The 27,412-nt window shown below is 45.0% G+C and overlaps 1 protein-coding gene across 4 annotated transcripts in view; it reads right to left on the bottom strand.

Annotated features, from left to right (window-relative positions):
• NFATC1 (nuclear factor of activated T cells 1) overlaps positions 1 to 22,282 on the bottom strand; it is a 152,062-nt gene extending 129,780 nt beyond the window's left edge. Inside the window, exons 1-2 of one of the 4 annotated variants that reach the window (XM_059724302.1) lie at positions 21,826 to 22,282; positions 7,698 to 8,799 (exon numbers count right to left, since the gene is read on the bottom strand). In XM_059724302.1, coding sequence (XP_059580285.1) covers positions 7,698 to 8,799; positions 21,826 to 21,970 — 1,247 coding nt within the window. In that variant the 5' untranslated portion in view covers positions 21,971 to 22,282. Of the gene's footprint in view, positions 1 to 7,697; positions 8,800 to 15,997; positions 16,355 to 21,825 lie in introns of those variants that run through there. The other 3 variants (XM_019490597.2, XM_006258250.4, XM_019490598.2) reach the window with 3 other exon arrangements.
• Positions 22,283 to 27,412: the final 5,130 nt, after the last annotated feature.

The raw sequence follows: 27,412 nt of genomic DNA, 5'->3' as shown, positions 1-27,412 counted from the left end.
GTTACAATATAAATCTGGGTATTGAAAATTACTCCCTATCAATTTGAGAGGGCTCAGCAAGGCAACTTGTAGATACTAAACACTGCAGTAAAAAAGAATTATTGGGAAAGAATCTTGACTGGTGTAGATTAACATAGTTAAATGGATTTCAATTTATACCACATCAGCCAAGATTTGAGCCCATTGCTTTTCAAGAATGAAAGTTTTCTCCTGGGTCACAATGAATCCAGCTGTGCTACTTTTAAAAATCTAGCTAAATGTGGTTGTTTCAACTCAGTTCACAAACTTGGGATTCATGTTTTTAAAAAATGGATCAGCACAGCTCAGCCCTACATAAATCAGGCCACAAGACTGATGAATAATGACTTATTTCACATACACCAGAAACTTCACATCATTAAATCAATACAGATCAGCCAGGCTGACAGACCTCTGCCTTTAAGAGAAATGATATTAAGCAATAGATTATATTATCAACTTTAAAAAGTGGAAGACCTTGGGTAAAATTCTCATGTGCTCCAAAAGTTTTCAAAACCTAGGCCCCATTTTCAGTAGTCCCTGACACATTTTGCAACCCAAATTTTGTGGCTTTTGAATAAAACCTAGACCCTTAAAATCAGTACCCATATCTTTCTTTTAAAAATAGCCCTTAAGTAACCTGGCTATATTTATGGGTTTGGAAACCACATGGCTGATTTTATATAGGGCCTAATTTGTATCTTGCTCCTTGGAGGTAAGTGTAAATCAAGAGGAGTCCACACAGTCAATTATTTTACAACAGTATGAAAATATTGCATTGGTGAAACAGGCTATATGTGTGCTCCTGCTCCTAAAAAATGCAAGAAAAATCTGATACCTTATGGCCTTTTCTCATTGCTCTCTCAGTAATGGGGCCATGCATTGTGCATACAGGGTCTAACAATAACCTCTGTTCAAGTAAAACTGTTTGGGCTGGCTCAATAATAGTCCAGTTGCCCACAGGCATGGAACACAACTGAGAAGCGTGGCATTATGGCTATTCTGCAATGAGGTACCTGGGAAATTAAGCAAAGTTACAGCAGCCTCAAACTTGTTCTTTATTATATCAGCCACCAGATTTGTCCCTGTACAACCCCAGAAGATGGGAATGCAAATGGGTCTTGTTATATTAACCACCTTTCCCCTGCCCCCTCACATCCATTTAGGCCCCAAATGCAGGAATGAAGGAAGCAAGGAACTGGATTGAGATGAGTAAACTTAGGGCCCGATTCCACAAACACATATGCCTTTGAGTAACTTTGCTCACATGAGTGTTTCCACTGAGCTCACTGAGACTACCCATGTGAGTAACATTTCTTAGTTTCCTCAGCATCTAAAATGCCAAGACTTTAAGTTGAAAAGTCTTGATATAAATTAAAAACTTGGTGTTGTTTTTTTTTACTTTGTATTCAAACACTTGTTAATTTTATCCCAGACATGCAGTTGGTCCAATAAATGATATCACCCACAAGAGCCCCTGCCTCTTATACCTAACTCCTAATTTTATAGTAGTTTTTAGAAATATCTCTAAAAGCATGCTAAGAAAATGTGCCTTCTTTCTTAATTCTGTTATTTAAATTGGACAGTTTGTCAAGCAAGATTTAAGCTGTGGATAATGTATTAAAAATAAAAAATATCTGATTAACATCTCATTGCTATGCTAAAGAACTTATATTTAGTCTGGAAACAGTAGTTCAGCTTTTGGCTATAGTGTAAATGGAAGACTGTTATTTTTAATGAGATACACAATAAATGTTCTGACTGCTAGTGGCCATTAAAGATCTTGTGGCACTTTTTGTAGGAGGAATGAAAAGAGGGATGATCCAGTGGTTTATAAGGAGATCAGAGGTTAGCATCCTGCTCTCCCAAGGGTTTCTCATTCTTACTTAGATCATGTCACGTAGGGCTTATCTATACTAAGGCAGAAGTTCAGTTCTCCACGTCTGTAAAAGGGTGATGAATAGAACTTCCTTACCTCAGAAAAATGTTGTGAGAATAAATACATTAAATCTGTTGAAGTGTTTGGAGGCTATGGTAACTGAGATCATATAAGCACCCAAGATAAAAAGACAGTACTAAGGTCTGGTTAGATTCCAGGTTGTACGCCTAGCTATAATGGGCTTGCCCAGGAGAACTGTTATTATTTAATGTTTTTATTAGAGTAGGGCTCAGAGCTCAAAATCAAGATAAGGCTTGAGAATACTAGGCTCTGTTATGTGAAGACATGGTCTCTTCCTTGAAGTGCTTGGAAACTGAGAAATCAATGCATTGTGTATTTCCCTACAAATGTATTTGAGTAATTTGTATCATTTTCTATTTGACAGAGCTGAATTGTAGCTATAAGTTGTTAAAACTGGTGCAGTTTTCCATGTTAGAGGTAGCTGCATTTCATGGATATGTGAAGCAAGTGACTCCTGTATATAGTTTACAAAGTCGTTTCAAATGCTTCATGATCAATGGTGAAATATAAGTGTAAATTATTTTTATGCTCAGGGGCACTGAGGTCCTAAAATCCAAGCTTCAGAATATGACTTGTATAGGCAAAATTAGTTTTTTATTGATTTTAAGGCAAGAACTTGGAAAGCACAAGACATATTTCATGGAAAACTACAGCATAGTTAAGAATCTTAAGGCCTTTATTGCATCTCTCACTGCTCTGAATTTAATACTGCACTATGCTAAAACTAAACCATCAAAAACCAAAACAAAGATCATTAATAAAGATCTCACAAGAGACTTTGAGTACATTCAAAAACAAGGAGGAGATAAAGAGGTCAGTTTTACTGAGCTATCCCCCTAGAGTAGTCCTTAGGAATACTATGTTACCCCAACAAGATCAAATACCTTAATCATACACAACAGCAAATATAAGGGATAATTGCTATTGGCCCTGAAAATACTTTGCCAGGGAATAAAATGCATAGCTGCAGGTCTTGCAGAAACACAGAGACTGTGTGTAACCACTCCTGTAGGTCATTGCTGAGCATAGCTTATCATCTCTTATGGAACAGCTTTGCTGTCTGATCCTTATAGAGTAGGTCTTTGGCCCTGTCTTCTCTGACTCCTCCAAGTACAAGTCTTTATGACAGAGCTTCCTATTCTCTTCTCTAGGCAAAGCAAATCCACCTGACTTTTACACGGATTACAAAGGGGAGGCTAAGGGAGCCAACTCCTGTGATTTTATCACTAATTTACCACTTCCCGGAATCTTGATTATGACAGATTCTCAGCCTTCTTTGACATGGGGAAAAGAATTCTAACTTTCATGGTCTTGGAGAGAAGAGTAGCATACTAGTTCAAAACAAAACGTGAAGAAATCTAATCTAAAATGTGGCACTTTTTTAATGATAGATCATGATATTGAAGAGAATTTGTGGGCCCTGACTTGTTTTTTTTTTAACTGTTGGGGTTGGAGGATGTAGGCTAAAACATCTAATCCTGAATTCATGGGAAAAAACCAAAACAGGCAATGCCACCATTGTCTGGAGCAGCAGAATCAAGCAAGTGACACACTGCCTCCCTAGGAATTGGAGGGAGGTAATGGTAACAAAGGTGAGGAAGAAAGGGGCAGCAAAACACCCTGGGATGTTGGAGGACTGTGCTGTGGCTTCTCTCAAAAGAAAATGTGTATAGATGTTTGTTCTCCCAGGATAAACTCTCTTTGGGGTGATATAATCCTGGTTGTTTGCAGGTTATTTTTCTCTTGGAGTAGCTATTTTTACTTTGGGAGAAAAATCCTGAACATCTGTACACTTGTCATATGTCCTGGGATATCAGCAAATCTCCCAGGAGAAACTGAATGTCTGTACGTGGCCTAAATTTGTCTTTGCAACTTGAATTTGAGGAGTACCCAAGCACTGACTCGTGTGTTTGTAAATTACAGGTTCCATATGCAAAAACAGATGACTGTGTATTTTTGTGCATACAAAGACATGCATGTGTATTTTGGAGGCTGAGAAATGGAGACTGCAGGTAAAAATCAGACTTTTTACTGTTAAAAAAAATAGGCTGCACAAAAAATCAGAGCACAAAGCTTTTATAAACCCACCTGGAATGGAAAACCTGTTCCTGGAAGCTCTTTTTAGTGTGGTATACCTTATGCATGCCATAGAGCTGACCAGCAAAACTAGCAAAGCTATATTGAATTAATTTCCAAATAGTATAGGCCACCACATTTGTAAATTCATGTGATAAGATAACTGAGTTATAAAAGAAAACTGTCATTTTTCAATGTATAACTGAAGTCCCTAGGAAATTCATTGAAAGTTTGACTGAAGGTTACATAGTCAGATACATTAGCTCCACAGACAAAAACACACTCATACCATAAGCTTTTTCAGAGACCTGGGATTTAAGGGAGATACCAGTAATTTTGGTATAACAACTACTATTTTGGAATGTTAGTCATGTTATAAAACCCTATTTTTCCAAAACTTAAAAAAAAAAAATTGTAACTATCATGTGGCTAGATTGACGTAGTAAACTGAAGTAGCATACTTATTGAGGAATGCAATTGTTATTAAAATGACATGAAAAACATTTTTTCCCAAGTAACTGGCTAATAAGACACTTCTTTTTAATTATCATTGCCATAGGAGAATGATTACCAATGGAAACAATCCTTTTCTGAAGACAGTTGAGAAAAGTATAATTTAAGAGGACCCCTCAATCACATTTTACTTTCAATTATTCTACGCAGCCCAAAGAATAACACTAAATAAAAAAGAAACCCTGAATAAAAACTAGGAAGTGATCTTGCAATATTTTATCTTTTGTTGTTCCTTCATCTTCAATCTATGTAATAATTTAGCTTTAAAATTTGTCCGACATAATAGGTAAAAATTGGTAACAGTTACTCCATTTTTAAGAAACAGAATGATTCACGTGTCTCATTCAGTTTATGTCAACACATCCCTTGCAAACTTCTGTTTCACTCATAAATGTTTCCTATATCCTACTGCTTGGGTCAAAGGCTAATCCTCTAAAGAATAGCATGTAGGTTGATAACAGGTATCCTTCTGTTGCCCTAGACCTTCACTAGGGTTCTAACCTCAGCAGACTCAGTCAGATTTCACCTGACATGGTATCAGTGGCAGGATTTGGTCTTGCCCTGTGATCTACAGTGGCCATGCAGAGCTGTGAAGATTTCAACAGGTGTTTGTGTGAGCGTTAAAGTTCTTGTCAGTAGGAATTGGACTCTAAAAGGCCAGTGCTGTTCAAATTCAGGTCTATGGCTGTTCTGTCATTAAACCCCAAACTGAGGTCTAATTCTGATTTGTCCCAATCCCGCAATGATCGTGAATGTTGGAAACTGCAGCTGAAATTAGTAGATGTTTTAGATTTAAAAAGACTGCAGGATTAGGAAAATCTCAGCTGTAGATGGAATTCTGTACTTTTCTTTATTCTCTAGTTTGCTCATAGGTAAACCCTATGATAAAATAGATTAGTTTTAATGCGAGTGAAAAAAGGTAACCAACATTTGAAACTATTCAAAATATCACTAAGGACCTCTACTACTGGCATGGAGTCTGGTGCAGAAAAAAACCAAACTTAATAAAATTAGAAGTTCAGAGAAGTAAAGAAAAAAAGAGTGATTTTCCAAGTCATGCTTTCTTTTTTATGAAAATGTTAACATATACTCAGGAAGAGATAGAGGAGGTAATCAAATGTGGTTATCTAAAAATCATTATGACAGGGTGGATTTTGGAATCTGAATTGTTTGTTGAAACCTAACCCTAAAATCCTAGCAATTGAAATAGAACAGATGTGTAAAATAACAGGAAAAAATCCAGATCTGTTGTGACAAATTCTTATCCAGTTTTTTGGAAAGATTTAAAACAACATCATTTCTGTTGCGTAGTCTGTGATCCTGTTGACGTCTGTGTTCAATTACCCGTCTCTCTTTCATATACATAAAATGTGAGATATTTTTTGTGAAAGGAAACGTGGTCAGTGTATTTGATTGGCGAAATAACTTAAAATCACATTTCTACAGTAGCTTCCAGCTGCCCCAGAGCACAAGTTAATGAGATCACATGGAAACATATTGTGAACCAGGAAACATATTTTATACAAGACCAAAACAGTGGAAAAAATGTTAAATACACAGCATGCTGAGGCTCAGTTTTTGCACATTTCACCTTTTTTGTTTATTTTAGCACATTGGAATGTAGGGTACATTCTGCCTGCATATAATAACATGCAAAAGGGTGGCGCTCTGTAACTGAATGATAAAAGAGAATGTTAGTCAATTGTCATATTGTTCCCCTTGAAGTCTGGTGTGTGTGTGTTTTACATTTTCTGCTTTTACAACGAATTTAGATTACTTTACACCTTTGGAGGGATAACACAAAAGGCTTTTTAAATATGCAAGAGGGCCCTAAAGGATTTATCCGGTGCTATACAAACTGAGAGCTCAGTCCTGCAAGGTACAGAGTGCTCATTTCCCAGCGACTTTAGTGAAGTGGGGAGTATTTAGCATCCTTAAGCAATTGGTCACCACTGTGCAGGATCAGGTTCCTAAAGGGAACTCAAACAGAAGCTTTGGGTCATTCTAGAATTATACAAACCCAAGAAAGGAGGACCAGGGTTGGGTGTGAGATTGAACAGGCACACTACTCTTTCCTATGGTAGAAGATGTTACAATTTGTTTAGTGACTTTTGAAGACAGCCAGCGCTACAAAGAAGTTACCTTGAAAAAAAGTGGGGGAGAGGGGAATGTAGGGACAGGCATTTCCCCTACTTATCTACCATTTGGCTTCACATTTAAAGAGTGCCAATTCATTTAATCAAAGCGCATAGCCAGTCAGACCTGCAAATTCACTGACTTTTATGATAAGAACTAGAAATCATAGACCAGTATTTGGACTTTCTGAAAGATCTTTTTCTAGGAGCCTTTAAGAAGTAAATGCTATACCTAAGGATGTATTACATTCACTTAAAATTTTTGACTATCCTTTGGCTTTTCCTATGCTGACAACTAGTGTCACTGCATGATAAATAAAAGTGACAAGATATATGTCATGTGTTATTAGTACCCAATGACATTTTTGTTAATTGACAAAACATTGCTGAAAAACCACCATCAGACATGCAGCAAAGAAAGACTGCTGACTAGTTTTCAGATAAAGTGAGTGAGTAGAATATAAGAGTAGAATACTGTATAAAATAACAAAAAATATTTTATGTTTTTATACACTGTGCAAAAGGCTTTAGCAAAAAAGACTCTGTCAGAGCTCCATTAGCAGGTATCTCAGTAAGATGTGTAATTATTGTATGGGGAAAAAAATGAAAATGCTTAATTAATTACTAAAGCCACAGGTTTGACAGCACCATATTGTCCTGCTGACTGAGGTCCAGGTTTCTGCATGCACCTGTATTCATGGTCTCTCAATTTCCAGGAATAGGATTTGGTCTCCCAGGAATTGAACAATGTGTTGCAAGTTGCAACTCCCAGGACCATTGATTCCAACTATTACATTGTTACTGCTAAAGGTTTTATCTAGGGTCACACCATACATTAAAGATGCAGTGTTATGAAAGTGCAAAGTAGAGCAATTAAATGTTTCATGTGGGAAGGGGTGAGATTTGGTTGGAAAAGGAAAGATAGACAAGAAAAGGAGAAAAAGTACACATAAGAGCATTATTAATTTTTTTTCTGTAGTATCAGGAAACCTTACCTCATGTAGGATGCAGGAGTCAGAGACTTTGGTTTGACCCATGGATATGTGTGCTGTGGCACAGAAAGGTACTGCTCACAGAAGTTTCCTTTTCTGATATGCTGAAACCCAGAAAACTCTTCTGGTGACAAGTCAGCAGTTGGTGATATGGTGCCATGATCCTCACCAGTTGGTTCAGTCTTGAGTGTCATGGATGGGGTATGATCTATTGCAGTCTTCCTAGACTTAATAGGAATCCCATCATTCATGTCTATCGTACTGTCAGTGGTAAGGGCATTGATAGCTGCAACTATAGCTGAACTGGTGTACTGGTTAGTGTTTCCCAGCCATGTGTCATCAGTTACACTAACCCGAGGCGAATTCTGAGGAGAGGGTGTTGGAGAGTGGTGTGGTGAGTAGGAGGTCTGTCTACCATTTAGACTATATTTTCTTTTATTACAAGGAGACGGTGGTCTGGAGTTGCGAGTACTTAACCAGTTTTCCTCAGTAATGCTTGTTCTGGGAGATGTAGATGGAGAATGTCTTGGTGAATTAAGTAAAGTGCAGGCCACCATACTGCGCTGATATCCTTCCTCAGTGTCAGTGGTCTTAGGAGACACACATGGTGACTGCCATGGGGATGTCTGGGGTGAAGTATATGGATAAGAATAATTGGATTCATAGGAGGAAGCTTCAGAATTGCAGCTTCTGGAAGACAAGCTACTTGCTGGACTCAGGCAAGATGGGTCTCTATAAGCCTCTATGTTTGGTAAGTTCAAAGTAGCAGTAGAAGGTGATCTTTTAGCATTTGGGATGGCTTCCTCAACCTCAGCATCATGGAAAAACTGGTTGTTGTTATGGTGCAGTCCCAGATAAGAAGTTATCTCAATTCTAGGGCTTTCTAATGCTGGAGCTCCATTAGGTCTGACATTTGGAGACAGATAATATTCAGAGGCCACACTGTCAATATGTCCTCCATATCCAGAAGGATGATTTGTTGATGGGACAATTGAAATGACTGGATTGGATGTCTGAAGGCCATGACATGGAGCTGACAATGAGGAATGTGCCACATTTAGAGGCAAACCTGCATTTACATTTGGAGTTGCATAATTATAGTGTTCTGGAAAAAAAAAAAGAATGACATGAGGTGTTGCACACAGATACGATTTTAGTCACCTACTGATTGTTAGTGAAGTAGGATGCTATAATCCCACAAAAGCACTGTCATTACTTAACATTACATAGCACAGGCATGCAAAGTAGGTTAGGTGCTGGCAACTGGTGCTTCATAAAGTATAAGTACTCTGGGTGAAGCAAAACATCCTTGGAGAAACTAAATTTATCTCCAAGACATTCCGTTGAACAGCTCCCTTTCTTAGATGTAAGTCTTAGAAGTAGAATTCAGTCTTCAAGCCACAAAACTTTACTGTTCAGAGACTGGTCACTCAGGCAGAAGCTTGCAATGACTACATGTGAACCACAGACCCAAGAGAGGAAACAAACAAATGATGGGTGGGAGGGGGACAAGGGAAGGGAAGAGGGAAATAAAGTAGGAGGCATCTAATGCAAAGAACATGATCAAAGACATTCTGCTGAAATCACATACAAGTGAAATTTTCACCATGGCTAAGTTCCCACTGGTTCTACTTTACAACTAGTTTTGGAATACAAAAACCCTCTTATCCCACTCTGATTTCTGGGTCTACTTATCCTTTAGTCAAGCCTGCACCTAGTAAAGGATTCACATGGAGTTCTTAATACTTTGTGGTCCTGGAATTCAACTGAAATAATATTTGTTATTTTATACAACCTTTTAAGCACAGCCAGTGTTCTCTTGATCTATAATTTATCTATTTGACAACATTACTAAGATACATTTGGAAGTGCTGGTTCAGCAACACAGCTAATGCAAGAAAACTAGGCAGGATCTAAGATCATGTTACCACATGGGCTGCATTGCTTGGTCACTGAATGACCATAGGTGAATTTCAGTACATTGCACTATAAAGAGCCAGATAGGGTTTGCTTTTGCAAGGACGTTTTGTGAGATGCGTGGGAAACTGTGAGGGAGATACATTATAGGGAGCCCCACTCGCATACTTACTGTCTGTCTATGCAAAAGCTAGTACAGATACCTGCAATACTGCTTCCTGTTAGCATCAGGGTTGAGGGTGGTGCCTTCTTTAAACAAACCAGCAAAGATGGCTGGCCATGTCAAGTGACGCCCAATTCATGCACATACAGGGTGACACAGTAGGTATCCTTCTTCAGTACCTTTCAGAGGTCTGAAAAAGGAGCTCTGGATCCTCATCTTATCCAGTCCAGTGTCCTAACAGCACAACCTGACCCTAAACTGAGAAAAGAAAACAGATCCTCTAATTTTGGTTAGTCCTGTTTTTAAAGAGTATTTCCCCATGTTATTTTTAACATGCATTTTCATTGCAATGTCGTTTTAAGAATATTGTTATAGTAGAGGTAACTTTTTTCATTCCTGAACAATAACAATAAACAAGCTAGTCTTCCCTACAACAAGAGTCCTTCCTTATACAGTGTTTGTTTCTTTCTCTCCCAAGAGGCAAACCCTCTAGGCAGTGACCCAGGCTTACCATGAAGGCAGAGATCCGGAAAAGCTTTGTTAATTACTATGACTGCTATTCCCAACATGATCCAATCCTCTGTAGTTCTGAATATGCAAACAAGCTGCTGAGCTTGTTGCACCAGGACACTTGCTGCCACTATTTCTATTGTTTAATCAGCTCTACCCAATTTGATGTCATTATCCAGCTACACAGCAGTCAGACTTCTTAATGTCAATGATTCAAAAAGAGGTATATTTACATAAAATTAATATATTTTGCCTGTTCTATAGTAACTCTGTGATGTTCAAGCTGATTTATATCTTGTCAGGCCATATTAATGTGTTCAACACCTATTCGAATCACTTTGTACTTAGCCTTAGGAAACTGGCTCTTTACCAAGAAAGATTCATTAAATTACACTAGAGTATGCTACAAATTAAACAAAACTATTCAAAACATATTCTAGCTTGATACTTTAATCACACCCCAGGAAGGTAGGAAGTAGCAGCTAAGTTATAAAAAAAAATGGTGGCTGCTTTGAAAAAAAAAATTAACTTGACCACAATGTTACCCCTTACAAAGTTTTTGTATTGTCTTTCTTCCTAACAGCACACAGTTAATAAAGCCCAGTATTTTTGTAACAGTCTTGCTATCTTATGTTACAGCAGGGCATAGCTGATGATTGTTTTGATTGGGGACAAGAAGACACATGTTCTCTGATAGTAGGAGGCTGTGCAACCTTGACCCCTTTGCCATTGCGTGCCTTTGTTTTCTCTCCTAGCCTCTGACTGCCTTCTCTCTTTAGAATATATATGGATTCATTTCTTAGTATGTATGTGTTTGTGCAATTTCTAACATTGTGAGGTCTTGGCCTCAATTTGGGCCTCTGAAAATATTCATATTGGGGAAAAAATAGGACTCAGGTATATCAAGTCTTGGTCACACATATATATACATGGAGCAAGGTCAATGTTACATGTATATCATTGGGAACCCAAACAGACTGATCAACTTAATAGTCACAATTTAATAGGGTTTATAGTCACCATTTTGTTTACATATTTTCCAATATCAAAGTAGCCAAATGGTGGCATTTAAATAAGACATACTGTATTACAGTGGTGACATTAGTGAGAATGCTCCACAAAATACACCATTTTAGGGATCCAGCCATCACAAATTTCTGTGAAGTGAAGGTTGGTGCATAAGACCAAATGAGTTGGTATTTTTAAAAGAAAAATTTAAAACCATTTTAAAAAGTCTTAATACTATCCTTTTTTTCAAGTGGCTCCTAAGCCTCCATAGCTAAATTCTCCCCCCCCCCCTTTCTGGATTGTAACCTGTGGAGTGAATTAACAAAAAGGATATCAACTGTTTTAAAGAGGCACTAGAAATTGGCTCAGCAGCCTTCAAAGTAAGAACCCAACTAGATGAGCTGCAGAGGACCCACAAATCCCTTTGACCTAAATGGAGCTTGAAGCACTGGCACTTCATCAGATTATGTTAGCACATACGGGAGAGGTTGTTTGGATCATCTTTCCGCTTCGTGCAGCAAGACTACAGCAGGGCTAGCGCTCAAGGCAGCTCTAGAAGAGGGCTTAGTTTCTGAACACACTGAGTGATAACTCTTTTTCTGCCTGAGGAAACAGTTTCCCTGCTAGGTCTCCACTAGATATGCCACTGTGTCCAAATACAAAACCAAAAACAAGTGGCCATATCATTACATGTGCCACTCCAGCCCTTCAAGAATCATCTTTTCCAGCACCGATAGAATAGCTGTGATGGACACCACACAGCTGGCACTAGTCTATTACTTATTCCCATTCCTTAATGAGTCTCCTTCATACAAAGAAAGATTAAACTCCCTAGATCATTTAAATTAGTTGCCAGTCTGACAATGATCTCTAAACTGACAGTTTTTTGTACCCATGTAAAATGCCCCTGAAATTAAGTGGGCTTTAACAACCACTGATGCAAAGTTCATTGCAGGATTAGGGGCTTGAACTGCATGCTTCTTAGGCAGGGATCTATTTTTATTTGTGTGGAAAGCACCGTGCATTTCAGAGTGCTCTGAAATGTAGTAAGGCATTAGAGTGAAAAGCAGTGCACGGTAGTCTGCTAGAAGACCTCCAGCACAGATCCCATACAGCATATGAAGAGAGGGCTAGGGATTGGTCCACTGCAGCAGCTTAAAGCTGAGCACCACAAATACTTCAAATGAACCACCACATCTGATACAGTGGTTCTCAACCATTCTGGACTCGAGGCACCCTTCTCTGAACTCGAGATACCCCTCTAAAACTTTTATAAATTGAGTGGCACCCAATGTCATAAATTAATTTATATGTTACAGTGCCTACTTCCTTGCAGAGGGGCTGGACAGTGGGGGTGAACAATCTACCAGGCCCGGAAAAGCCTGAGCCTGTGCTTATCTCCTCATACCTCCCTCCCTTATGTCCTCACACTGGGAAACACTCTTTAAAGGATCTGGCAGCACTCCTGCTTGAGAATCACTCTCTAATACTTGCAACAAAGTATTTAATCTACTTAATCAGTAAAAAATACACATTTTAAAAAGGAAAAAAAAAAAAGAAAAATTGTACATATTTACAAAAAAAATGCACTGTACAGGTACCTGATACATATGTATTACAATAGCTTCTCATAGTATTTTCCCCCTTTTCATTTTAGAAATAGGAAAAAATGCTTCCAAAAATATATGTAATTATCATAAATGAAAACACCTTCTTCAAGCATCTTCAAAAAGTATGAACACCAAATCTGAAAGCAAATCCTACCATGTAAATAAGAACAAGAACTGGGAACAGGGTCAAGTCATTAGAGTGTAAATTAAAAATGAGTGAATGGAAATGGAAAAGCCAAGTATTCTAAATGATTAACTGGACCACCCTCCCCCCATATTTACACAGGTTATTAATTTATACCAATATGTTGACATTTATTATACTTTGAATGAGTAAGAATAAGACAGCTATAAATAAAATGTCAAGCTACAATCCTGTAAACTGATCTCTGCAGGTGTATCTCTGTGTCCATGTGGCACAGCTCCACAAAGGCACAGATCAGTTTACAAGCCTGAAGCCTACACTGGCATTGATATTCAAGGACCCAAAATTACCAAACATGCTACCAGGAACATTTAAATGGTGTATTTTAAATTTGAGACAAATAGAGATCTCCATTAGGTGAATGCAAATCTGCAGTAACTCCAATCATGTCAGTTGGGGGTTACCTTCAACAGTATTATAGAGATTGGAAATTGGACCCTTACTTTTTTTGCGACCACGTTTGATCATATTACTTTTCATCATGTGGTATCTTGAAAATTTCCAACTTTCTCCTCTGATTAAAGTTTTAATCCTTTAGAGCATTAAGAGGGTTGATCTTCCCAGCTGTTGAGTACCCTTGTTTTTGTTTTAATAGGGTTTCAAGTACCTGCAGTTCACACAGGCCTGGAGGGGAGCTTTGAACAACCCAGGGGCCTTCTGTTTTGGAGCTTGAAGTCCAGTTTTCAAAGCTGTCTGAATGAGGTGAGTAACTCTTATTGGAAGTCAATGGAATATGGGTCCCTGCCTTCATTTGGCCTTTTTGATAACCTTGGCCAGAGATGCCAAATTTCTGGCACCCACAATTGAATTTTTTTAATCTAAAACCCTTACGGCTACTTATTCACAAAACATTGCTATGAACACAAGCATTTGGATGTCATGAGGTCCCTAAAGAAGAATGCAATGGGTCATCATGAAATTCAGACAAATGCTTTGCTTTGAGAGTTTACAATAATCAGGTACAAACATGGGATCCTACTTCATTGTAGTCAGAAGCTTGAATTAGAGCTTTATAGTAAAGCGTAGGGAAACAGAGTAGTAATTCCAAAAGTCCACTGTGGGGCCTGCTGTGTTTGGGTTTTCGTCGCCACAGGGAAAAATGGGTAAGTCGCATCCACTCAGAGAAGTCTTTTCTTCAGACCAATTGCAGATTCAGCCATAGTTCAAGGGTGGTTACAGTTACACACAGACTACACCGGAGTGATGGCTCAGCATCCCCTTACTATATCACGGTGTCTCAGCTGGATTACCTAAAAGATACCTGCCTAGAGATGAGTCCCAAATAAAACCAGAGAGCAGGCCACCCCAACTTCTGTGGAGGGGGAGGGGAAGGAGATGGTATAAATCCAAGACCTGAATAAGATTTTACCAATTGTTCTTTCTCTTTCACAGGCCTGACCCACATCCTAGATACATGCATGCACCTTTAAAATCCACATGAGATCTGGGTGGTTTTCTTTTTTCTGTGAAAAAATATCTATTCACTAAAAAAAAAAAAAAAAAAAGTTGTTTGGAAAGGGCAGCGGTGATCAAACCTATTCCTGTCATTGGCTTGACTGGCAAATGTTCTCAGTGGTGGCAGATAGCAGAAGAAGGAGCAATGGTCTCAAGCTGCCACGAGGAAAGTTTAGGTTAGATATGAGAAGAAACTTTCTCCCTAGGAGGATAAGCACTGAAATGGGTTACCCAGAGGGGTGGTGGAATATCCACCCTTGGAGGTTTTTAAGACCTGCTAGATGAAGCCTTGCAGGGATGAGGGATCTGTTTTGTAGCCATGTTGGTCTGAGACAAAGAGGAATACAAAACTCTAAAACTCTTGGTTCAGAGGCGATACCTTTTATTAGACCAACTAGAAAATAGCAAAACAACTTTCTTTGCAAAGATTTTTTTGTTGTTGCTATTTTTTAGTGGGCCTAATAAAGGTATCACCTCTGAACCAAGAGTTTTAGAGTTTTGCATTCCTCTTTGGCTGGGATGATGTATTTGGGGATGGTCCTGCTTTAGATGACCACCTGAGGCCCCACCCAACCTTTTTTGCTGGGATTCAATGATTCTGTGAAATGAGCGTGGCTTTAAAATAAAATGGAAAAGCTCAGAAAAGTCCTAACAGGGCCTGGCAACGTACTCCAAGCAAGACACTGTAATTTCTTTCCTTTTCTGGGTGGAACCAGCTTTGCCCCTTGCCAGCACTTCATTGGAGAAGGAGCCAGGCGGCTAAGGAGGCTAGAGAAGTGATTACACCCCTGGCCAAAGGAAAGGTTTCCTTTGCCAGGACAGCAGACCCCACAAAGGATGTTGTGTGGGGGCCAGAGGAAAGGTTTGCTGCCGATGGAGCCTCAGTACAGACAGGCGCTGGTTCTTGCCCTTCCTGCCAGCCCTGCAGTGACTCCTGGGTGTGGGGGGAGCTCCCCCAGAGGGCCACCCTCTGTCCAGTCCTAGAAAATGAGGGTTGGGAGGGCCCTCAGGAGGCCACCTAGTCCAACCCTCTGCTCCAGGCAGGACCATCCCCAACTAGATCACCCCAGCCCACGCTTTGTCTAGCCGGGTCTTAAAAACCTCCAAGGATGGAGACACCATCACCCCTATGAGGGCAGCCTGTTGCAGGGCTTTCCCACCCTCCTAGTCAGAAGAAATTCATCTCGTAGCCAACCTGAGCTCCCCTGTAACCCCTTCCCCGCTCCGGAGTCCCCTTCCCACTCCCCTGAAGGAGGCGGCAGAGAGGAGCATCCCTCTGGTGAGGGAAGCGACTCCCCAGGGCCCCTCTGCCGCAGCCCTGGCTCTGGGGAGAGGCAGGAAGGCCACACGTAGCAGCCGGCCCCCCGGGGCTCCAGAAATAACCCGGGCTGGCTCGACTCGCACGGTGGAGGGGGCGGACGCGACCTGCACCCACCTCTGCCCCCGCCGCACTCGTCGCTCTGCGTGAACTCGAAGAGGAAATCGAAGTCAAATTCCTGCTCCTGCCCCGCGCCGCTCATGGCTCGGCCCCGGCCCCGGCCCCGGCCCCGGCACCTGTTGCCCCGCGGCTGCAGCGCGCCCGGCCCCGGCTCCTCGCGCCCGGGGCAGCTCCTGCTGCTGGAGCGGCGGCTGCAGGCGGGCTGTAACGTGAGCTCGGCGCTGCCGCCCGCCTCTCGCGCCCTGCCGATGTTTCCGGGTTTCTAGCACCCAGCCCCGCCGCTCGCCAGTTCCTGCTCTGAAAATAACCCGGGCGAGGGGGAGCTGCGGGGCGAGGCGGAGACCGGAGCCCAGAGCCCGCCTCAGGGGGGTGAGGCGGGTGCTCTGCCGCGTGCCGGGGCTCGCGCCGCTGTCCCCGTGTCGGGCCGGGCCGGGCCGGGCCGGGCGCGGAGCCCCGGCCCCGGCCCCGGCTCCTGCCTGCAGTGCGCGGGGATCCCGCAGCGCCGGGACTGGGTGCAACACGCGCAGGAAAGTTTTCTCGTCTCCCCCGGGCGGCGGGACGGGCCCGCGGGACACGCGCACACCCGAGCAAACACCCCCGGAGTGTCCCCCCCAGCTTACACACCCTCAGCATGTCATACACACACACAGCATGTTACGCCCCCCATGTTACACGCATACACAGCATGCTACACACACATACCGCAGGATGTCACACATGCACACACCCCAGCATGTCACACACACACTCACACCAGCATGTTACACCCCGCCATGTTACACGCACACACATACACACACAGCATGTTACACACACACGTACACACACCCCCAGCATGTCACACGCACTCACACACACATGCACCCCAGCATGTCACACGCACGCATGCACACACACCAGCATGTCACACACATACACACATACACCCCAGCATGTTACACACATACACACACACACACCTCCAGCATGTTATATACACACACGTACACCCCCCCTTGTTACTCCCCCACCCCCACCCCCCGACCCAGGATGTCCCAGTGGCAAGCAAGCAGGGCTGCAGTCCCAACAGCCAGTGGAGCCGGCCCTGCTGCCCTGCCCCCAGCGGCCCTGATGTTGAAGTCTGGCCCCGGGGAGGCTGCTCCTGTCTGAGGATGCTGCTGATTTACTTGCAGCACCCACTAGTGCCAATCGCTGTAAAAGCGTTTTTTCAAAGGACTTTGATATCAGCCCGGTGTAGGGGGCAAAGGAAGGAGAAAATCTCTGGGGCAAGTCTTCCAGAGTAAGGGGAATCTGCAAACTTGTTTTGTGCCAGTCTCCAACTCAAGGGGAGTGCGGCTGGTGCCCACAACCTGCCCCCTCACTTTGCCCTACAGAGTCATATAGGAGGGGGCTGGAAGGGACCTCCCGAGGCGGTCTACTCCAATCCATCAGCTCATAGTCATAGAGCTCCCAGCTTGGGAGCTGCTGTTTGCCTGCCGTGTTTTGGTTTGAAAAAAATGAAGGGATTTTTAAAACAAGGATTTTGTTCTCCTCTCTTTGGAAACACACTTATTTCAGTTTACCTAAGTCCGCAGTGTGTAAATGACCTCACCACCCCAGGAGCCAGGACTGAGCTGAAATTGTTGAGCTCCCAGAATTTAGGGATGGATTTCAAAGGAATACTTTTTCTTTTCTTTTTTTTTAAGCAGCTATGGAAATGGTATTCCCTTATAAACTCAGGGAATACCATTTTCCAGGCTAGTGGCTGAAAGCTCCATTACAAAGTGCCAGGAAAATACAATTTTTTCCATCAGAATCCATTATAGTTTTTTTTTTTCTCTCTCTCTCTTCATAACAAAGAACTTTGCTGCAGTTACAAATGGTCTGTTACGGCTTATGCAGTGCTGGCAACCCACAGGCCTTGGCTTGGCCTGAGGAAATTTACTAAACTGATATTGAACTTGTGGTGGCCACTTGACTTCTGTTATTATTCCAACTGACTTGTCCCCTGCCTTGAAGAAGGATCAACTCCAAAACTGGGAAAGGTGTGTGTGTGGGGGGGGGGGGGGGGGCGGCAGCGGCATGTAGCAGGGGTGTAGCTTGATTTTTATTTTGGAGGGAAAGGGGTCCCTCGTGATGTAAGTGGCACATCTGTGCAGCCGATTGGCAAGGCCAAATGGGAATCCATTGTGTCATGCTTGTGTACCAGCCTTCCCAGACTATGCAGGGTTTCCATTATTTCTTTGCTCCCAGCTGTTTGTTCTAAGTTGTGCAGCTGAATCACCAGGGTATGTAAAAGGCCTTGGCATCAGCTTAAAACCACCATCTGGAACAGCAGGATCATTAAGGTAATTCTTTTCAAAGAGTTTTGAGAGGGCAGGGGGTGGGGAAATGGCAGGAGAATGGGACATCTCCTCCAAAATGGCTAATAGATGTTCCTCTTTCCTGTCTTCTGTAGCCAGCACTGTAATGTAAAGTGCCTGAATGCACTCGAAGATACCCAAATGGCCTGGTTTTAAAGCTCTTAAATAACCAGGGCTCCCAAGGGGACTTCAAAGAAGGGGCTCAGCACAAATGAAAATCAGGCCACTTAATTAGGTGCCTAAATCGGGAGCTGGTGCCTAACTTAGGCACCAAGGTTGAAAATGTTGGGCTTTTTCTAGTGGCTGGTTTTCTAGGTGTTGCCACTTTTTGCTCAGCCCAGTAACCCATGAAACGTTTCTCCTTGAAGGTAGGAATTCTTTTTCTACCCAATTATTATATTCGGGTTTGGTTTGTTCTGATTTAGACAAGGTTCCCAAGCCAATATTTGTATGTTGTGACCTTTTTCTTCTAAACTACAGTTCCTGGCACAGGAAAATCGAAAGTCCTCTCCCTGGACTATGCTCTTTCTCTCAGGCACTCCTTATGACACTGCTGCTGATCCTAACCCTGGCAGCATCCTACAAAGTCAACATCAGCCCTTCAGTTGATTAGTTTTGCAGCACTTCTGACGGGTTCCCGTTCCCTTCCCATATGAACCAGTAATAACTATTAAATATAAATTGTTATTAGCAGGATATTTCTTCTCCATCTGGCTTCCTAACAATGGTATGGGGGGAGGAGAAAGACTGTTAAAAAATATCCGCTAAACTTACTATCGAATCGCGTTCATTTTTGCTGCTGCACATCTGGTTCTTTCAGTATTGATTCTCTTGTTTACAGCAATTTGCAGACGGTTTGATATGCCAGTTCCGCAAATATTAGTGTCTCCAATTAAATGTTTAGATTGGCACTTTCCCTCTGAAGAACTGCAAAGAAATGTAAAACTCGGGCGATGGGAGATGTTAAGATGGTGTAAACGCGTCCTGTCTTGTTAGTCGTCTGCTTTAAAGCTATGCCATTAAATTAAGGAAATCCAAGGCGTTTAAGGGCCAACATGCTTTGTTTCTCTAAAGCTGTGAATTGTGCATGTTTGCTTTACAAGAAGTACTTTGGGGCCGATCCTTAGCTAGTGTAAAGTGTCATAACTCAGTTGACTGCAATGGAGTCAGGACAACTGACACCGGCCGGGGATCACCCCGGGATGAAAGTTTAGACTTTCAGGAACAGTCCTACGCCGTGAATTTAAACTCACTGGGACTCCATACAATGGAAGCGTCCAAAGAATAATTGTGCAGATCCATGAGGCTTTATTTAGTAAGTTTTTCCATCGGGAGCGATGCAATAGTCTCTTCACAGAGAAAATATAAAATAGCATATTTTCTCTGATTGTCGCCGTTTGGCAGTGGTACACCTTCATTTGCAGAGCTCTCCTATGTATTTACTGGATTAGGTCATACTTTCTGGTTGGCCTAATTTCTGAGCCCCTTGCAAAATATATCAACATTGAAATGAATTATTGCAGGCGGACAGTTTAGCCCAGGCATCAGAAACACTAGGTTCATACGCAAGAAACCACAGAAATAAAGTGAGATCTCGCCTGTAACAAAAAGCCACCATTTACATATTTTAGTTGGATTTGGAAGATCAGTTTTTTTTTTTTTAAACATGGTCCATTAATTATCTTAGCATCGTCTGCAAACGATATTGGAAGGATCAGGAAGCAAAAGGCATGAAGTCAATATAAACCCACTTATTTTAGGTGCCTAAATGTGGACTGACTAAAATATCAAATATGCATTTTTCATTTAAAAAGCTGTTCAATCCCCCCCCAGCCCAGGAACCCAACAGCACTAGTAGCTTTTAGATCGGCAGGATTCTTTCAATTGAAACAAAGCCCCATCCTGAAAACATCTGTGTAGAGGTTTAAAAGCGCTCTAGCTACAACCAAAAACCCTAAAAGAGCTCTAGCATTCCCGGGAAAACTCAGCACTCAGAGAGCCAACCGGAGTTTCGGAACTGCGGGATAAACGCGAAGGATACGGAGTGGTTTCAATAGCTGTCTGGTCCTCTAGGATGTTTATTCTGACGTGTTCAGTTGCCTTAAACTGCTCCTCAAATTTATCAAAGGCCCTCCCAAATCGGAGGCTGACTTTGAAGACTTGAGGCTGTGCTGTAGAGAGAAGTGCTAGTATTGGTTTCAAAGCAGAAAGCTGCGAAGTATGTTCCACCTGCTAAGAGATGAAAGTGTCTGGTCCCAGTTTAGTGCCCACAGGGGACTGTCATCCACAAAGACGAATGAGGAGTCCGCCCAGTGGCTTTGATTAGCAGTTTCATTTGCCTCCAAATAAACATCGTTATTGAGTAGGATGTTATTGATAAGGAGGCTTGAAGGAGAGGAAATGTCCTGGGGCCAAAATGGACTCCCATGCAAGTGGCTGGACGGGAAAATAAACTAACAGTGAAGGGTTTGCAGAGACCTGCACCCAAGCCACTTTCCCTCCAACTCTGCCAGTGCCCTTAGCCCGCGTTTGTGATGTGCCTGCCCGAGAGCATTCACAAGGGAAATAAAGTTGCAATAAAACTACCGCAACTTACCCCCACTGCCTCCTCCTCCAGCAGTGCCCATCGCAGACTCTGCTGTCTGCTCTACACGGAAGGAAGAGGAAAGAAAAGCTCTGGAGCTTTTGTTAGTTTATTTTGGTACCCTGGAGGGAGGAGGGGGCATCACGATTAGGTTTCAAACTATCCTGGGACCTTTTTCTCTTTCTTTCTTTCTTTCTTTTTTTTTTTACGGGATTTTCATTTTTGAAACGTTACAACTGATTTTAATGACAGGGTGTATTCCGGCCAAAGGGAGGGGGGAGGAAGTTTTATGGCATTTCATCATCATTCAGGCGATGCCATGTGCTCTTGCATGTTAGCATTTAGTGGTTCAAAGTGATTCAAGCAGCTAAATTCGTTCTGCCCACTGTAACTCCGTCAAACATTAACATACACAGCGCACGCACTCGTCCCAGCTCCCCGGGCCCCGGCAGGGTCCCAGCGTCCGCAGATCGCCCCTTCCTGCCAGGATCTCAACTGAACCTGCCCTGGGCTCTGACAGATCCCCCCCCCAAAAGCAGCAGTAGTGAAAAAAGAAAAAAGAAAAAGAGCTGCATTGCATTTTATGGGGCCGTCTGCAGGCTGAGCACAACTCAAGGCTCCAGCAACGAAGGCCAAGTTCATGCGGCGCAAGAGGAAGAGGAGACACCTATTGGCAAGAACTCGCAGTCAAACCTCAAGGCTGCTTTGGGGAAACACCAGGGGGACACCGCTTCCCAATCACTGCCGCCGGCGCCAGCACCGGCCGGCCCCTGCTCCACCTCCTCCCGGGCGGCACCCCGCCGGTGCCCGGCTCGGCCCTGGCACCGCCGCCGCCTGCCTCCCGCCGAAGCATGCAAGGATCCCGGGTGGCCGGCAACAGGATCAAGCCGGGTCTTTACCTTCCTCTGCGGATTTCATGGTGCCGCTGCTGCTGAAGGGGCAGGCGGAGCGCTGCAAAGCCACCAAAGTTTCTCTCCCTCTGGCTGGATCCGGAGGTCCAGGCAGAAACTTAGGAGGAGCAGGAGGAGCCCCGGCGCTTGGCATCCACTCGGCGGCCGCGGGAGGGCGTGGGAGGCGGGGTGGGGCGGGGGGAATCCCTCCTCTGCCGGCCCCTAGCGCTGCGAGCCGCCCGGCAGCGCGCCGCAGATGCCCCGGGGAAATGTCATGGGCAGCCGGGCGGCGGCGGCGGCGGGGAGGCTCGGGGCAGGGCGGGCAGGCGGGCTGGGGGCGCGGGGCAGCCTCGCCTGCCTCCCGGGGCGCAACTCAGGGGGCTTTATTGTGCGGAGCGAGTTTGCAGAGCCCGGCGGCCTCTCTCTGACGCGCGGCTGCTCCGCGGCTTCTGCCTTTTTAAAGCTGGAAAACACCCCCCCGCCCCCCTCCCTCCAGCCCCTCTCCCCGCCCCGCGCCCCGTGATGTCACCGGGCCGCCAGCGCCGCGCTCCCGCCGCCGCCCGCCCGCCCGGGCCGCGAGTCCGAGCACGGACCGCCAGAGACACCCGCGCCGCCGCCCGCTCCTCCTCCAGCAGCCCCGCCCGCCCGCCACCACCGCACCTGCACCCGCCCCGTCCTCACACACCTCCTCTGTGTGTGTGCGTGCGTGCGTGTATGAGAGAGAGTGAAGTGTGTGAGTGTGTGTGTGAGTGTATGTGTGGCTCAGTGAGTGTGCGTGTGTTTGCGAGTGTGTGACTGCGTGAGTGTGAGAGCGTGTGAGTGAAGTCTCCAGTGAGTGTGTGAGTGTATGTGTGGCTCAGTGAGTGTGCGTGTGTTTGCGAGTGTGTGACTGCGTGAGTGTGAGAGCGTGTGTGAGTGAAGTGTCGAGTGTGTGTGAGTGAAATGTGCCAGTGTGAGAGTGTGTGTGCAACTGTGTGTGACTGAGTGTGTGATTGTATGTGTATGTGCGTGTGTGTATAAATGTGAGTGACTGAGTGTGTGTGAGTGTATGTGTATGTTTGTGAGTGTATGTGTGTGTCAGTGACTGTGAGCGTGTGTGTGTGTGTGTGTGTGTGAAGGTGCGAGTGTGCACGCGCCTTGCAAACGAGTAAGCAGCATGTAGATGGCATGCAGTAACGCAAGGCGGGAGGAGGGGGCCGGGGAAGAAGCCCTGCATGCTGAAATCATTAGGTTAAAAAAAAAAAGTCGCAGGCTTCCCCCGCTGTGGAAATTTGGAAAAGAGCATCCACTGGCAGGCAGGAGAAAGGAAAATCCCGTTCTGCTAAATTACTAACAGACTCGGCGGGTCCCATTTCAGCCGCGCAGACTTGTTATTCGCATTTTGATCCGGGCTTGCCTCTCACTCCCGCAGCCCCACGCGTGGGTCCCGTCAGCCCGCGGGGGCAGCAGGCACCAGCCCTCTCTCCCCGCACCCTCAGCAGGCGGACGGCAGAGGCGGCGGGGCCCTCCGCAGTGCGGGGAGAAGCAGACCTTCAACCGGGAGGGGGGCACTCTCCTGCCCACTGCAATCCCTCCCCTCTCCCTCTGCCCCCACAGCTGGCCAAAGGGGACGGGCACTTTTCCCATGGGAGCTGGACAGCAGCAAATGGAGACTCAGGGCTGTTAAAATATCTGGTGTATGAGAAAAAAAAAAAGACTCATAAATCTATCACATGACACCCATATGTGGTTTAAAATAAATCCCAAACAAACGAAATCCTGGCTGCTTCTGGGGAACAGAAGAACTTCTTGGGCACAAGTCACTGCACGGAGTCGCAGTTGAAAACCCTCCACGTCCAACAGTGTGCCCAGAGGGAGGGCAATATCCATCCCCCTAATGAGGGGCTGCCCCTTCAGGCACAATTTCTTTCAAGGAGACTCCTTCTTTCCAGGATCCAAAGGCTTTCGGTACCTGCACCTGAAAAACTCCAGGGGACCAAAGGCCTGCTCACTCCAGGAGCTGGGTCTGGCAGGAAGCTGCAACCACATTAACTCAAGGATCAAGGTGTTCGGCACATCCTGAGGCTTCCTGTATCGCGTGTGCGCCAGGGGTTGTGCCTGCATGTGTGTCTGGGGGGTGTCTGCATTGCAAAACACTTCACACAGCTTTGCAGCCCTGAGGGAGGAAGAGGAGGGTTGTGCCACCCCCGCCTGCTGGGCACGGCTCAGATGCCCTCGAAATAACGGTCCTGGTGCTAGACACCCTCCTCCCTGGGCTGGCCGGAGCACCCCTCCTTCACTGCTGACCTCTCACAAAGTGAGGGGAAGGGGGGGAGAGGAAATAAATAAACACATTGTGAAATCCCATCAGCACCTCATGAGATCTGATTATTGCACAGCCACCGTGGAGGTTGCATAGCGCCTCCAGGAAGGGGAGCACTGACGGGGCACTGCCTCTGCAGCGCCCCCCCCCCCCCCCCCCCCCCCCCAGGAAGCGGGGGGCTCCCTCTCCTCGTCTGCCCGGGCTGTGACCTGCCTGTGGAGGAGGGCAGGGGCACTTGCTGTGGTGGGAGGAGGGGAGCCAAGGAGCAGGAGGGATGATGACAAATCGCAGCTAGCATTTTGGGCTCTGGTACTTGGCCAGAGAAGGTGTGGGGGAGGTTTTTGTTTTGTTTTGGGCTTTTTTGGAGACACCTTTGGGGCTGGGGCGATGCAGCTCCGAGTGCTCTGGGAGCAGGGGTGGGGGAGGCCAAAGGTCAAGCAAAGGGCTCGTGTTGTGTCCCTGCCACTTGGCTGATAGCGACTGACCTGACGCATGGACTGGACTAGGGGAGCCTTTCTCAGAAGTCCAGAGAAGCAAAACTCCTGCACTCAGTGAACCAGGAGCTACACCCTCCCCCCCATGCCCCACATACAGAAAAACACCTACCCACACACACCCAGAGGCAAACACCCACACATACACCCACACAGACAGCTCCCCCACACATACAGACCCAGAGACACACACGCCCTCCCAGCAGGATACATGCAGGCCAGTAGGCATTTGGCTGCCCAGTGCCTTCCCCCAAGAGCCAGGCAGGGCCCTGGGGGTTTGGCCCACCAGTGCCCTGCCACAGCACTGGGGCTGGTGGGGGGCAAAGCTGCTCTCTCTTTCTGTAACTCTCTTTTCCTGTCTGCTTTCAATGTTTTCCTTCCCGCCCCCCTCCCCTTCTCCATTGAAATGACGGAATCCCCAGTCTGTTTCCTCCTGTTTAATGCCGTTGCCTGGACCACAGTGGCTTGGCTCCAAGTCCGAGGGAGTTTTTGAAGGCAGCAGCAGCAGCGGCAGCAGCAGCAGTGCCTCAGTCCCACAGCCAGCTAACCTTGGCTGCTTGGTTGAGAACCCAGAGAGCCCAGAGCGCCGCGCTACAGCTGGCCCCAGCTCCAGATGTTCCTGCCTGCGCACTGGCCCCAGCCAGCCTCCAGCTCAGGCTCTTGCTGCCACAGCAAGACCAGATTGCTCCTGCTCCACCTACTGCAGGCAGCTCCTCTTCCCTTTTCCCTTCTCCTCCCTCCTCCTGAAGTTTGTTTACAGCCGCTACTAGGAGAGACTGTTACACGGATTTTATTTTAGGAATGGGTGATGACTAACAAAGTTAAAAGGAGCTTAGTACAGAAAACAACCCTATTTTTAGCTGGCTGTTGTTTCAGTGGATTATTGTAGCAAATACACCCTCACCAATTTTAAAGGCACTTCCACATGCCAAGTCCTTTCTTCTGCCCCCTTGCCCAAGCCCAGTTGCCTAACTCCTGCAGAAGGCATGTAGTCATAGGGTTTGTTTTATTTATTTTTTTCATCTTCCTAAATCTAATGGCTCAATCCTACACATAATTGCTCAGGCTACAATTGGTTTTAATTCATTTGGTGTTTCCAGTACACAAACCTATTGCTCTTTCCACCAGAAAGAGGCCAAAGACAACTTACTAGTACCCGGAGCAACTGCAGTGACCTTTGTGATTGGGCCAACCACGGAAGTAAAGCTGGGGTTGGTCCTCACTGTTACAATAACGCATCATGCTAATGCAAAACTTCACTCTTTATAGTGCTTTACAATGAGGGATACCTTCTATTTTAGCAAGTTTTCTCCTCTGCTGCAGAGATGGGGCTCTGCTTTGGCCCGTCCTGCTTTGCCAACATGTTTGTGGAGAGCGAGCTAGAGTGTGGCAAACACACAAAGTCTGTGAGGTCTTTCGCTATTATACACTTTGATTTATAAATACATGTACTTTCTGAAGCTACACGTATCTACAGTTGCAGCTGAAGACCTGAGAGAGATTTGCAGGGCTCTCAAGAGACATGGAATTCCCCCCATCCTCTCCTTATGCATCTTATCCCAGTTCCTCATATGCCTTCAAGAGACACTACATGGCTACAACCTACTGGCCTGATCAGAAATTTTGAAGCCAGAAGAACCTCACCTGGCTATCACAGCATCAACCTGAATCACTTATGGTTGAACAGAAGCCTAGCTGGGTGAAAGACAAATTGGCTACCAGCACAGGCACTGACTCTGTGGGTGCTCTGGGGCTCAAGCACCCACTGAAAAAACTTAGCAAGTGCTCAGCATTCATGAGCCACATCAGCCAAGCGGGATTGAAGTAATGCACTGGCTCTTCTGGGCATGTGTGGGGCTCAGCATGGGAACTCAACCCCCCTTCCTGCCTCCCCGCCTCTCCCCCCCCAAAAAATAAAGCAACTCACCAGCAAAAACCAAAGTCAGTGCCTATGGTCACCAGCAGGCCCTGCTGTGCTGAATGTACAAGGACAAGTAGACAATAGAGTGCCCATCAGCTGACTGCTTTCAAAGCACAATAAGAAACATCCTTTTGTTTTATGCTTTGTCTACTAGTCTGTCTCCCAGGCTCTTACACCACTGAGCAGGAGTTTAGCACTGATTGGGAGAGCAAAGCTCTCCCTTTTTGTCACATAAGAACTTCCCAAGTCTGGCTTCTTATGGAGCCTCAGGCACTTAGCACCATTGGGAGAAGCAGATGTAAGACCTTCCCTATGCTAGAAAAGGGGGATTACTAACATATGTTAACAACATTACTCTGTATTTGCTATAGACAGACAGCAGTGTTTGTCAGCCTTAGGATGATAGTTGATGCACATGGAAAGGGGAACTGAACAAGGTGACAAGCTTATCCCATCTCTTGAGCTCTATAAATGCTTCTGCAGGGATAGCAGATTATTGGCCCTGTCCAGGTTTGGGGATGAAGGAAGGGATCATGGCAGAGCAGAAAGCAGAACTGAAACAACCACACCACAGCCTCTCTGTGTACCCCACAAATTTTCTGTCAGCAGTGTATCATGGCATTTAATGCTGCTCAGAGCAAAAAAATACTGGAAACTTCTGTATTAGAAGCCAAGGGGGAATGACTATAGGGGTTGCATGCAGGAAAACATAAGAGTTTTCACCTGGATGCCCTGGATCTTGGGGATGGATACTAGCTTGACCTGCACTGGTTAGAAGGTCTATTTCCTCCAAAATGTCACGGACCATTTACCCACTGAAAGAACAATATCTAGGACTTTAGCCTGGAGAATTTTCCCCTTTTGTACATATTTGCAGGT

This window comes from Alligator mississippiensis, chromosome 3, assembly GCF_030867095.1.
Source record: "Alligator mississippiensis isolate rAllMis1 chromosome 3, rAllMis1, whole genome shotgun sequence".
Lineage (NCBI taxonomy): Eukaryota > Metazoa > Chordata > Crocodylia > Alligatoridae > Alligator > Alligator mississippiensis.
The sequence above is the reverse complement of the archived record's forward strand: the minus strand, read 5'-3'. Positions and strand labels throughout refer to the sequence as shown.